The 13,409-nt window shown below is 51.8% G+C and overlaps 3 protein-coding genes across 3 annotated transcripts; 2 read left to right on the top strand and 1 right to left on the bottom strand.

The window, feature by feature from the left end:
- Positions 1-4,397: 4,397 nt before the first annotated feature.
- Positions 4,398-5,156, top strand: AYO20_11736 (hypothetical protein; the record flags this gene model as incomplete). Its single annotated transcript, XM_022649953.1, has 1 exon — positions 4,398-5,156. One exon carries the CDS (start codon positions 4,398-4,400, stop codon positions 5,154-5,156), a length of 759 nt encoding a protein of 252 aa, XP_022494074.1.
- A 5,049-nt stretch (positions 5,157-10,205) lies between these two features.
- On the bottom strand, positions 10,206-11,156 carry AYO20_11735 (proteasome subunit alpha type-4; the record flags this gene model as incomplete). Its single annotated transcript, XM_022649952.1, has 4 exons — positions 10,206-10,333; positions 10,394-10,812; positions 10,879-11,063; positions 11,133-11,156. The coding sequence occupies 4 exons, from the start codon at positions 11,154-11,156 to the stop codon at positions 10,206-10,208; spliced, it is 756 nt and encodes a 251-aa protein (XP_022494073.1).
- Positions 11,157-11,408: 252 nt separating this feature from the next.
- AYO20_11734 (hypothetical protein) lies at positions 11,409-12,896 on the top strand (the record flags this gene model as incomplete). The annotated part of the gene is made up of 1 exon (XM_022649951.1): positions 11,409-12,896. One exon carries the CDS (start codon positions 11,409-11,411, stop codon positions 12,894-12,896), a length of 1,488 nt encoding a protein of 495 aa, XP_022494072.1.
- Positions 12,897-13,409: the final 513 nt, after the last annotated feature.

Here is a 13,409-nt window from a genome sequence, read left to right as displayed (position 1 = left end):
TAATACCCGCGAAAGACAAAAGAGAAAAGGTCTGAGAAGAGAGCTCTCGGGGTCTTCTTTTTCGCAGAGTGTGGCGGTGTGAGAGAGAAAAACCAAAAAACAAAATATTCGCTATATACCGCCATATAAAATAACAGAGACTATAGACAGACACACCAAAACACATGTGCAAGAACACACACACACACACACACACACACACACACACACACACACTCACAGAATCACAAACCACGGCGCATTTCCGCGGCCGGGCGTATCTGATCCTTTTGGTTGACTCTAGTCCCGTCCTCTTCAAGGCGCAAGACAAACATCAAGTGCGACATGTGCTCGTGTTTCCTACCTACAGAGGTTTCTTCTGTGCCCGCTTCGTCGTGGCAACCACACCACCCCAAGGATGCAACGTCGGAAATCGCCTCGAGAGAGGTAGAGTCGAAGAGTAAGGGCGCGGGTGTTTGAGGTGGCTTGTTGCATCGTCATATTCAGCCCCTGGGAGGTAGAACATGCCTGATCCGACTTTTGCCCTGATGCCTACCACAGGGTTATGTTGCAGTGACAACTGAAATCTCTCGTGAGAGGCGTTGTAGCTTGGCCGGTCGAGGATAATGAGGCTTCAGCCTTGCATAGATGTTGGAGTTCTCTGGTACACTATGCTGAGGCAGAGAAAGAAATCTTTTGCAAGGAATGGGGATCCTCACCGGTTATGGCACAGATCGGTCATCATCCCAACACCAGCAAGTGCTTGAACTCACCCGGTGCTTGAGGACTCTGCAATCAGTTTGCCTTGTTTCTGGCTTGGACGTGGCCTGACGACACTGTGCAGGCTCGTGAGGACTACCTCATCGAGTTGCACAACAATCAGCCGATTACCAAACTTGGGCGTGAGAATCTGCCCTCAGAGTTGTCTCACTTGAGCCGCCCCAAGTCTAGACATGGCGGACGCACCACTTCCCAAGCAGGAGGACGATCCCACGCACTACCCAGAGGGACTAGAGCATAGTAAAGGTCCTCTTTCGGGTCAGTCGGTCAGTGTTTGCTTATTCATGACAAGGAAACGCAACTTTCTAGCCTCGGAAGCGACGTTTCGTATTCATTCTTGCAGACAACGCCCTTCAGAAGTTCCAATCCAACGTCCTATGCGTAGCCATGCTGATGTTGAGCCTCGAATTGACGGAGCGTGCAACACTAACTCACCGACTCTAGCAGCAAGGATGGTATGAGGCCACTTTTGGCGCGCAAGGATTCCGGCCTGTCCAACTGCGGGGGATGTAGACTTGAGTCTTCGATCACGAGACTATGTTGTGTGTGTGCGAGGTATCTTGGATGTTAAGGCCAGGACAAGGTATGGCTATGATAATGGAGGAATCTTGGACTCCCGGTGAGGATGCAACTTGCGAGAGACCACGACTCTAGGCGTCAGACTCGAGGTTATGGGGAATGTGCGAAAAGAAACTCTGGGGATTTGAGGGGCAGTCATTCCGAATGAAGCGCAAGGTACCTTTTCCTGGGGCACGGAATGGATGGAAGGACTTGAATACGAGCATCATCCTCGAAACGAAAAGCGCCTGGTGACGTTCCAGCACCTTTACGGGTAACAGCGGGACGTCACCATGGTGTTGCAGAGAATGAGGCTCTGAGATCAAGGTTGGACCAGCATGCCTGTGGTGGAAACAAACAAACGGGACCTGACCGGAGTGGATAGAACGAGGGGTGACGCACAGGAGGGTGTTGCAGGCGTTCATGCAGGTCGGCAGGTCAATTTTGCGTGCTAGGTTGACACCATACCTACAGAGGTAGGTTCTAGAAGAAACAGGAGTCCCGGAGAGAAAGAGGAAAGTATAGTCAAGGCATACTCGAAGAAGTCGGGCGCTCGGCTGATGGATGGTGGAGCCGCACAGGAAGAAGCGAAAGTGAGGATGAAGCTCTTCCTCAGCTGTCACAAGGACATTTGCGGGTTGACGCGGCTTTTGTCCAGGCGAGTTGGACCTGGTCGTGACGCGCACCTTTTGAGGGAAATGTTTTGATCCCGGTCTACCAGAAAGACCAGGATGAGAGCCAAGACAGCATACACAGAGGTATGCATATGTTGACATGGATGGTTGGCGACTGACGGTGGCGGAGTATGTTCCTCGTACTGCTCAACATATGCGACAGACGTTACCTGTCCGTTTTGGTGGCCACGCTATCGAATCCCAGGGTGGGTGCGAGCAAAGAGGGCCTCCGTATGCAGCATATCATGTTCTTGCACAAACTTTTGTGGGCCGATCCTGAGTATGATGAAGGGGTTGATGCGGACGTTACTCGACTTTCGGATGCCAATCTTGTGAGTGATACCGTGGGAACAAACTTGACATTCCAGCATTGAGGCTCTGTTGTTGTCGACCAATGATACATGATCGTTACATTGACCTCCATTATAGCCTCTCCTAGAAGATCTGTGTCTTGGTCTTCCTTTTGCCAGCCATCCTTGGGTTGAGCGCAGGTAACAAGAGGTTGTACTAGGAGACTAGTTGTTTAGCATACGCTGCATCGAGATAGGGGGGTAACAATGGAGAAACGGGCCGAAGTGGGCGATACTGTTCACCTCAAGAGTGGCAGAGTGAACGCCACAGGTGATTTAGCCGATGCAATGAGCGGCCTTGCAATCTTCATCAATGGGCACTTGCCAGTGAAAAAGCACATGTTGGGTGCATGCAGGGCTGAGCACGAGTCTCCGAGACACCGGATATAGCCGGGGGACTTTTGGAGGACTTTTTCTTGCTAAACGATATAGGCTAGGGATGACGCTGGAGTACGAATGAGGAATAATGTGGAAAGTGAGAGGCACGAGAGAAAAGACGGTTTGGAAAAGAGGGGGGAAACGCGGAAAAAGGTAATGGGTGATGCCGTTGTGCCGTTAGATCAAAGGGCTGAAGCCAAGCACCAATGGGGGCACGCAGGTTGTGAATGAATGAGGGGTTGATGTCAGGGTGGTGGTTGATTGATGGCAGTGCTGACTCCTCATTCTGGCATAACCAGCATTAACGGGGGAATTTTGTCGCCGGCCACATTCTGGCAAGGCGCACTTGATCACCGACCACCTGACCTCAAGGACAGCGTCAGTGTCATTGTCAGTAGATGATCAGGATCATCATGATGAAACTTCAATGACTGGGGGGATGATAATGATAATTTCCCGGAACACGAGGGGTACGGGAAGGGTCTAGGCATGTATGAGGCCCTTGAATTATGACTGGGCCTGAGTAATTCTACCAAAGACCGCGAGTGCCGCTGGGCGATGATGACTGCAACGTACATGAGATGCTGCAGGTGTGAGGAGCCGCCGCTTGTGGGCAGCCGTGGGAGCTTGGGACCAGTGTCGACCGGTGTGACAAGCGGCAAGTGTAATAACCACCAATGACTGGATCTCTGGGAGACTCTCCGCCCTTGAGGCGAAGCAGGCAACCGGCCGCCAAACCTCGAGTCCACTAGGCGATTTCGGGGGGCACCCAGGTCGAGGAGGTATAGTTGTAGGTAAGGAGCACCGCCTCGCCCCCAGGGCACCTCTCTGGTTAGGTGACCCTCTATCAAACATGTTTGTTTCACTGTCCCTCCATCTTTTCTAGGTATTACATCTACACCCCCATACGGTTTGGCCCCAAAACTATGGTTCATGCCTGTTTCCCTTCCCTCACCCGTCTTCGGCCTTCGGGTCAACTAGGGCAACTAGGGGCAAGGGCCGGCGCCCTTCCTGGCCTTGTGCCTCTTTGTGGCCTATCATGAGTCACGCCGGGGCATGCAGCTCCCTCCATCTGATGCCTGTCAGTGCCTGTCTTGGCCGTGGTGGCAGCCTGGCGATTTGGTCTCTTGTTGCTCCACTTGGTGCCTCTTTTGGTTTAACGCATCCCCAGGCTTCCAACCAAAGTCCCTGCGAAAGTCCATGGGCTCGATTTGTCCGCATATGCTCGACATCGCACCGATGTGTCCTCACCTCAATTGGCTGCTCCCACCTCGAGGCTATATCTCTCCCATACTTCCCACCATTTGCTCCCATTGAAACTTCTCTTCTTCCATCAACACATTCCACCACATTGACTACTTCCACAGACATACCCATACCGTCTTCCAAAGGCGCGTTACCCTCGACCTTGTCGCAGTCGACCAGGCTGCCGATACCTCACCACATTATTCAAGCACCCGCCGTCACGCTGTCGTCTCCACGCTCAGTCACCTACTATTATTACCCCAAGCGGTCCTATGGTCCAGATTTACTAACTCCCGCCTACGAGTACGTCACTGTCACTCGCGCTCCGCAACGAGTCAACACTCAGGTTCAGACTCCTCCATCGACACCTCCATTGAGTTTCTCCGCGACCCCGTCGCCTATCCTCAAGTCACCTTCGACTCCAATCGACAAGATGGCGAGAGGTGCCAGCACTCGCAACGTCGAGTTTGCGACCGAAGTGGTCTCGTGTCGCGAGCCGCGCGACGACGAGCTCTCCGTCATGGAGCACTTCGCCAAGCACTCGGCACGTTGTGAGTACTGCCGTGATCCATACACGGCCTACAGAGAGGACCGACCTCTGTGCAGCAAGGGTCGGTCATATGCAAAGGATGTCGCCACCTATCTCTACGCCAAAGGTGGCAAGCCGTTTTCCCTCATCGACAAGTCCAATGGCCAACGGGTTCAGGTCCGCGTGCCAGCCGGCTGTGAGGTCATCAACCTTCTCATCAAGGCCTTTGACAAGGGCATGAAGCTTGACTCGCCGAGACTTGTGGTTGTCGATAACACAAGGAGACAAGAAAGTGTTGAGAAGTCCGCCAAGGTCGTCTCACCTTCGTCACCTTCGTCACCCTCAAGACGGAGAGAGTACCTCACTGACGACCGACCACGGGAGAGACGGTACATTCGCGACGACTATGACCTGGTTGAAATCATCCCTCACTCGAGCCGAAGGGAGAGACGGGAGAGAGTCGTTTACCATGACGACCGTGGCGAGGATCGAACTCGTTATGAGTACCGAGAGAGGCCCAAGTCGGTAGCCTACACTGGGGGGAAGGGCAGTCTGTATGTCAGAGACGAAGAGGAGAGGCGGCGGCGAGAACGGTACGACCGCCAGCCAGTTGTCATTGTCGCTGAGCCTGGCCAGCAGCAGCGGTTCACCAGCAGGCGGTGAAGGACTGGGGCGTTTTTCGGAAAGTCTTGAATTTTTTTGGGAATATGAAACTATGGATCTAATGGAATGTATCAACAAATGACACCAACATCAACAATCATGGCATCGACCACAGCAAGGGATGGCCCAAAACCTCAAGAAAAGGGGTGGAAAGGGAAATCCCAGTAGGCACGCTATGAATGAGCGACAAGTGCCACCACACCAACTGGATGGTCCAGCGATGAACCGATACGAAAGGGGAGCACGACTTGCAGCAGTCCAGCCGGGCTCACTCATGGGGTTCGCCAGCGTGTGGCCCCGTCAGCAACCATGCATGCATGGGTTGACAGGTGGTTGATTATTGTCTTTTGGTCCTCCATCTTGGGCCAAGACGCCGTTTGGTCCGACTTTGGACTTTTGGGACTTTTTGTGATTGTCTCGTTACATCATTCTGTGGCAAGAAAATTAACAACAACGACACAAAAAAACAGAGTGCGCAATTGGGTTGGGTTGAGAAATTTACTCATTTCTATTGTGGCCGTCACTCTCACTCGAGAGAGAAGTCAAGGTGACTGGGGAAACTCTGCGGCTCCCGACATTGAGGGGGCCCTGAATTGTGGATAGATGGAATGATGGGACACAACAGACGACATGAATGGTAGGGGCAGCAGCAGCAGCATTGTGGTATTTTTCTGAAAAGCAAATGCGACAATTGCTGGTGGAGGCAAAGCCAAGGCTGACTTTTGGGGAGGGGGACACTTACAGGACCTACCTACCTAGTAACTACTCCGATAGACAGTATTCAGTTCAGTCACAATGTGAAATACACCTACAAGTATGGATGAATAATCAAATATTCTTTGTTCCGCTTCCCGTCTTCGAAGGTTGCCTTGGGTGGCACTCGTGACCAATCCCCAAGCAGTGTTCTCCTTCTCCTTCTCCCTCTTCTGCATCAAGATACTGGACAAGTGAGCCTTTTCTTGTGAGACTATAGTACGTGTGTGTGAATGTGAGGATGAGTGTGTGTGAGTGTCGGGGCCAAGGGGGCAAACCCCTCATCCATCTCTTCTGACCTGACCTGGTCTGGCCTGATGTGGCGTTCGAGGCTGTGCACACACGAGGCTGGAGGCCAAAAGGGCTGGGTGTGTCAGGGGTCAAGTGTAAGTCTCGCTGTTGGTGTGAGTGTCAGTATCAGGCCCCCTCGTTGAGGCTCAGGCTCAGGTACGAGGTAGTAGTTTTGGTACTTGACTTGGTAATTGGTATGGTGTACTTGGTACTCAGTTTGGTGTGTGTCTGTGAATAATAATCAGAATGTGAGTGTGGCGTGTTAGTGTCAGTATTAGTTAGTTGGTGTGCGGTTAAAATAATGGTGTGCACTTTTGTGCCTTGCTCTTGTCCTTGCGTCCTTGTTAGTAGTGCCCTTGTGGCGACGACGGCCGAAGCCCCCGCTTGGCACTGGTGACTGGGTGTGGGCCGAAAAACACACCCGCACAAATGCATGGATGCATGCATGCACAGGCACTGATAGGGTAGGTCTATGCAAGGGAAATTTGTAGGGCCAAAAACAAAGATACCGAGTAACAAGCCACGCAAACCCATCTACTCACCCCCTGTAAATGTACAATAGGCAAATAGGTAAGGGTTGGCTGCCCCTCACCCCCCTCCCCAAAATGTCGATTCGAGCCCAGGGTCTCAGTGCAAGTACTCGGCCAGGTCGGTAGACTGTAGGTACAGGTAATATGAGGTACAGATAGGTATTCCGTAGTTGTTGGGGCGTTTTGTCATTGCCCCTTGACGAGCTGAAACAACTAGTATCTACCTAAGTAGATAAATGACGCCACCAACGCCATAGGTGCGAGCCGTCCGTTGCAACAACCGTTGAAGCCGTTGAGGCTGGTGAGGCTGTTGCGGGTCACATACTGACGACCTATTACTCAGTCTGCATCTCTGCGTCTCTCCACCTCTGCACTGATATTCAAATACATCATACTTGTAGAAGGCTACTCAGCGCTGCCAGGTATCTATTTATGACACAACCTACATACCTACATATCTCGCTACATACTTACTGTCGGGCTGTAAAAACCCGCCGTCTACCTTGTACCTGGCAATTATGGGATTTGAAACCTGTAAGGCCAATGACCGGCCTCTCTGTACTTACATATCGCGTGCATTGACCATTCCTCGATTTCTATTTCTGTAATCATCATTGTCAAGCCCCAACCATAACCTTATCTCTCTCTGGGTTTCTGGGTACCTTGTTGGTATACGATATCCGTATAGCTACGAGCAAGGTTCTGGCAAACTTTGTAACGTCGAGGGGAAGGGAGGGGGAGTGCACAGCCCGCTTGTCCAAGAACAAGAGCTCTGGTCTCTGCACAGCCACCCCCATCCAATCAAGTAACGACGAGTCTCGATACAGTCTCAGTACCTAACGTCAATGGAGGTGCTGTCGATATTTCAATGACAGCTCCAGCTCCAGCTCCAGCTCAATCTCAAGCTCAAGCTCACGTGCAAGCCACGGCCACCTATCCGGAGCACTTTCTCACTCGTCCCGATCAAAATAATACGAGTAGCTGGCTGGTTTCGACCAGCCTGGGCCTTGCCCTTGTCATGGACAATGACAGTGAACTAACCGTTCTGGTAAGGTATGGTAACAATGCTAATTATTTTCTGGGGGGCACAAACTCTCCTACTCGTACAGGTACTCGTGATTCCAGAGGTCGAGAATATACCAGCACGCTCGAGGGAAAGAAGGGGTCGTCGGACGAAACACCAGAGACTCGCCGTGCCAGACAGGTGTTGTGTACGTGTCGCTTTGTCTGCGGGAGCGACTCGTGGGCCATCCGAAACCGGGAGTCTTTCTCTCCCATACTGTCGATCAAGGCTGCCGTCATTCTCGGGCCGCATCAAGAAGGCCAGCCGAGCGTGTCTCACATTGACCGTGCCATCTGCTAGAAATATCTCTCTCTTTGCGCGTTGGTGCAGGTGCAGTCGTTCCTTGCTGTACCTGCATGGACCCATGACAATGCCCTTGTATGCGGCTTATGGTCAAAACACCACACCCAGCACCGTCTGACGTATACCCAGGGTTCCAGGGGCTCACATCCAGGCACAGTCTCAAGAACCTGTTACTTCGTCCGGGTTGACCTGGTGGCCGCCCCGAAAACCTGTTGCCTTCGCTTGATGACACCACCACATATAGACTTGTGACCTTGTAGATCCTCCTGGAATGAACACCGTACCCCTAAAGGTCGATCCCGAAAAATTCAGTTCTCGCTCGCATCAACCGTGGATTGTTGCCTGCTTGGAAGGATCAGACCGCGTGATCCTGAGTGAAATCCACTCCAGAAAAAGGCCTCACCCATAAGTAAGCCCGTACCATAACCCGGTCTCATGTCGAGGTGCCTGAGGCTCGAATATTCAGGCATCCCTGCGGACTTTTGGTCGTGGCGTTCTCAGCTTGCTTGAACAATATCAGCTGAGTCCGGGTCTCACACTCCATTGAGAGCTGCAGGCGGAAATAGGCAGATACCTCTCAATCGAGCTAGGCTGTGACTATCGTTGTAGATACTCGTCAACGAGGAAGATCAAACAACGTCTCCGTCAGCCATCAGCCAGAGAAAGAGGTCTGCATGTGTTCAAGAGAGGCGTGGCCATGATGGGAGGGTGTCGGCTGTTAAAGAGAAAGAGATCTTGGCTTCTGTAAGGAGGGAGTTGAGACCTTGCATAGCGTAGCCGTGAGGGTGAGAGGAAGGCAGGCCAGTGCGACACCGTCCAGCTGTGTTCATGGTTCGTTGTCCATATGGATGGCGAAGCCAATAGTGTCTGCGAAGATTCACTAAGCAGAACATCATGTAATTCGATCTTGAGACTTCCAACATCCGTTCTGACAACACTTTGGTCATGACGGTTGTCAAGCCCAGACTTTTCCTATACAGCCTTATGTCATGAGTGCCTTAGCAGGAGCCACCTCAACCTCTGATAACGAGTCGCTGAAAGCCTCTGTACGGCCAACTTCACCTGTTGAAACAAACCTTCTGCGTATACCGTGAGAATAAATATAACTCGTGTGGTGAAGGCGCAGTGCGATCGCTTTGGCCGTGTCCTGCTCATCGCATTTTCCAGTGATTCTCAGGACTGGTGTCCCAAATCGTTCTTGCATCGAAACCGAACCCATGAACCGAAAGTCGACGTAAAGATGGTGAAAGTAGGCGACACAAATGAACCTTTCTCCCTGCTCTACTCGTTGATAGCCCGAGCCTGTAGTCTTCAACATTCGTCATGAAACGGATGATAGAATGAAACTTTTGACCGTATCGGAGAGGTTTCTTACCTAGAATCACATAGTCCTAACGTAGAGAAATCAGGTTCAAAGCGGCAAAAGCGAGCGCAATGTTGTGATCTCAGCTGCTTTGCCAGGTTTCAATTGAAGCTTCAGCTTGGGCCGAACTTGTTTTGGGATCGCTGAGAGTGCGACGTGATCCTGCGCGCAGCATCTGTCCAAACAGCTAGACTCTCAGAAAGCTGAGAACTGATAACGGGAGATTTCCACGCCGGCGCGATTTCAGTGGGAATGCCTGTCCATTGCCTATATATCCGTGAAAGCGCTCCACTTATCTTTGCGGAGGACAGACAAATCGGTAAGTTCTCGATGGGAATGTCGGTAAGGAGAATTGATCAGTCGCATCAAGGGGTCCCACTGTGGTTCGAACAATGATGCCTTGCGGAAGCTGTTCAGGTCCTTCGAGAATAGATGATAAATTGAACTGCACTGTGCCTTTCACACCCATGTCTGAACTTGTATAGAGACCACTGCTACCATATCATTAGGATCGGAACCTGTGATGCTCTTGACAGTGGATGCCAGTCGTTCGCCATGAACGCCTGGTGCTATGCAATGTTGCCTTAGTTTTCCTGCCTTTTCTGTAACTTGTAGAAACGTACAAACTCCGGCAGCACAGTGTGGCTTCCACAAAGAGGACAAGTCGGGGGGATTGGCACCTTTCCAGGCCGATTTCGCGGTCACCTTCGTCTATTGCTGGCTGTGAATGTAGCACTAGACAGCTCCTAGCCGGTCTCCGGTTCCTCTTCCTTGGCCAGGCCGTGTTCCTTGAGAAGGGTCATGATTTCGTCACCAGACCAAAGATGGTGGTAAATCTTGCCATCCTTGGTCTTTCCCACGGTCGCAAACTCGACTGCGAGGCACACATTAGTGAATGTCATTCCGCGGAGGGAGAACAGCAAAGCAAACTCACTTTTCTCACTGCTTAGTTTCGTCGAGTCCATCGTCTTGCTCAACACCTTGACCGCCATCCCGCATGCTTCCTTCAAGTCGCAATCTTCCTTGTAATCCTGCTTCAACAAGCTCTGTGCACTGGCATTGTTTGCTCCTACACTCGTAGCCTTCCATCCACCGTAGTTGCCCGAGGGATTGCTCTGATAGAGTTGAAACTGCCGTTGAGGATCCCAGCCTGCATAGATAAAGGAAACGCCGAAGGGTCGGAGACCACCATGTTGTGTGTATCCCTGCTTCAAGTCGCACAAGCGGCGCACTAGCTGTTCGCAGGGGATGTCTTCGTTATATGTGAGGAGGTACCGTTGAGCAGCTTGTCGAGCGTAGTTGATGAGGATGTTGGCATCAGCAGTCATTCCTGCCACAGCACAAATCATATTGCTGCACGAAAGAAAATATTAGTCTTCGGTTGTGTCATTGATCTCTCCCCCAAGTCCAACCACATACTCGTTCAAGATATACAGCTTCTCCGCCGAAGTGTCTTGCTCCAGCAGTTTGCTTGTCACTTTCCGCTCCGCAGCGAGGACTATACCATCTTGTGCCAATATCCCTAACGCAGTGCCGGCGTGCGAGATAGCTTCAAGAGCGTATTCGACCTGGTATAAGCGGCCTTCGGGGGAGAAGATTGTTGTCTGAGGAACGAGTTAGCAGCTGCGTCAATCAAGCACTGAGTGTGGGATCTGTTGACGCATGAAACATACCCTTGAGTCGTATCTGCGAGACATTATGGCGATTCGATTTGAGCGAGTTTTGGAATAGATAGCAAAATGGGAGGTCAACAGAAGCAGGCAGGGTCACAAAGTAGAGAGAAATAGTCCTGGGGATTGACGCAGGCACGGCTCTCACGCGTCGCCCGCTGTTCAGCCAATCATCTTCCGCCAACTTTTCTCCAAGGCTGGCACCAGACCTGCTCCAGGTTTGTACTTTGCGGTCTCTTTTTCTTTCCTGGAGTGAAGACACCTGGTGCCTCCTGCGAAATGAGTACCAAATTAAAGTCTACCCATCGTTCGGCCGCGGTAGAGCCTCCTCTCCCGCCGGGGTGGACAGAGCATAAAGCACCCACCGGCCACACCTACTACTACAATGCCGAAACGAAGCAATCTACCTATACCAGACCCAGTCTTCCTTCCGATGAACCGCTCCGCATCGACTATGGCGCAAGTGAGCCAGACTATGTTATGCGCGCCTCAATGCAGGCCTTGGATGAGTTCAACAGAAACAACGCCCTCGCGCAGCCGGGTCACTTTACGGGAGGAAGAAGCTACCAAGAACATTCCCGACGGAGAGGCAACCAGGGAGACCGACCCAAGTCAAAAGCTCCTATACCGAATTGTGCACCATGGGTACTGGTGAAGACAAAACTAGGCAGGAGGTTTGTCCATAACACGGAGACGAAGCAGAGTTTGTGGAAATTTCCGCAGGATGTCATGTTGGCCGTGATTGAGATGGACAGGTTGGAGTGGGAGGCCAAGAAAAAGGCGGAGGATGAACAGCAGGAGATCGGCCAGAGACATGAGGAATCACAACCAAAGGATGATGCACGGAGATCAGAGACTCCAGTAAGGGATCGACCTCGAGAATCTGTCGGACCTGAAGAGTACGACAGCGACGAGTACGAGGAAGTCGAAGTGACAGACGACGAGGCGGAAGCCACCGATGAGCCTTCGAAACGGCCTCGTCTCTCTCATGAAACCGACAGTGAGAACCCGCCACCTACTGGACCCGTGGAATTCAACGAAGACGACATAGCCTGGCAGCTGGCGCAAATGGAGGGCGATGACGGGTATGCGGAGGATCGAGATTACAGATCCGGAGAGGGAGATGGAGATGCAGAACATGTGGAAGATGACGAAGAAGACGAAGGTCTCTCTCTGACCGAACAAGACAACATTGCACTCTTCCGGTCTCTCCTCGACGACTCCGGCATATCACCGTACTCGACCTTCGAAAAGCTGATCGAAGACACAGCTCTACTTGAGGATTCGCGTTACGTTGCGTTACCAAACACATCGTCCCGCAAGGCGGCTTTTGTGGCATGGTCCAAGGATCGCATCGCAGAGCTGCAAGCCCTGAAGGCTTCGGCCACGAAAGAGAAAAAGAAAGACCCCAGGGTGGAGTACCTGCGGTTTCTGCAGGAACATGCCACTCCAAAACTGTACTGGCCGGAATTCCGGCGTAAGTTCAAAAAGAGTCCTGAGATGCTAGAGCGGTCGATGCAGGACAAGGACCGGGAGAAGCTCTACCGCGAGTTTGTGGCCAAGTTGAAAAAGGGCGACGCCGAGAGGAGGAAGGAATTGGTGAGCCTCCTGAAGAGCGTCGACAAGACCAAGTTCGACAAACAGGGTGACGGGGATCACTTTGCTCCAGACAATTTACCGGACGTCGTGCTGCGGGATGTCAGGTTCTATATCTTGGAGCCCGCCAGGCGGGACGAGCTTGTCAAGACGTTTTTGGAGACGCTCTAAAGAGACAGGGCAAACGGGATGATGGATGGAGGTGTAGTAGGAAGGGGCCAGGAATACAGGGAAGGGGAGATATAAAAAGGAGGTCTCTCTATCTTTTCCGCTGCCCTGAATGCACAACTTTCACCAGTCCATGTTGTAAACTCCTACACTCCAGATTCCAGACCCCTCGACTCTCACTCACTCTCTCCTACCTGAAATCAACAAAGACGCGAGACCTCATACAACCCGCACATATTCTACACACTTTGACACGTTGAATACATTCAATAGGTAAAACCCATTCTCCCAGCTCTTTGCCATTGTGACGGACATACATACTAACCTATCCATCCATCATCCCACGATCCCATCCCATCCCATCTACCCTATCTATCCCTCACTCCTTAGTCCTCAACCCTACTAAACAACCTCGAACTTCGAAACCATGAACCGAGCTCGAACGAAATACTCATGATATTTATGACAGAGCTCACTTTCCTTGCCGCCTCTATACCTATCTCTTATACACCTCTC

This window comes from Fonsecaea nubica (genome assembly GCF_001646965.1).
Source record: "Fonsecaea nubica strain CBS 269.64 chromosome Unknown Scaff193, whole genome shotgun sequence".
Classification (NCBI taxonomy): Eukaryota; Fungi; Ascomycota; class Eurotiomycetes; order Chaetothyriales; family Herpotrichiellaceae; genus Fonsecaea; species Fonsecaea nubica.
The sequence above is the reverse complement of the archived record's forward strand: the minus strand, read 5'-3'. Positions and strand labels throughout refer to the sequence as shown.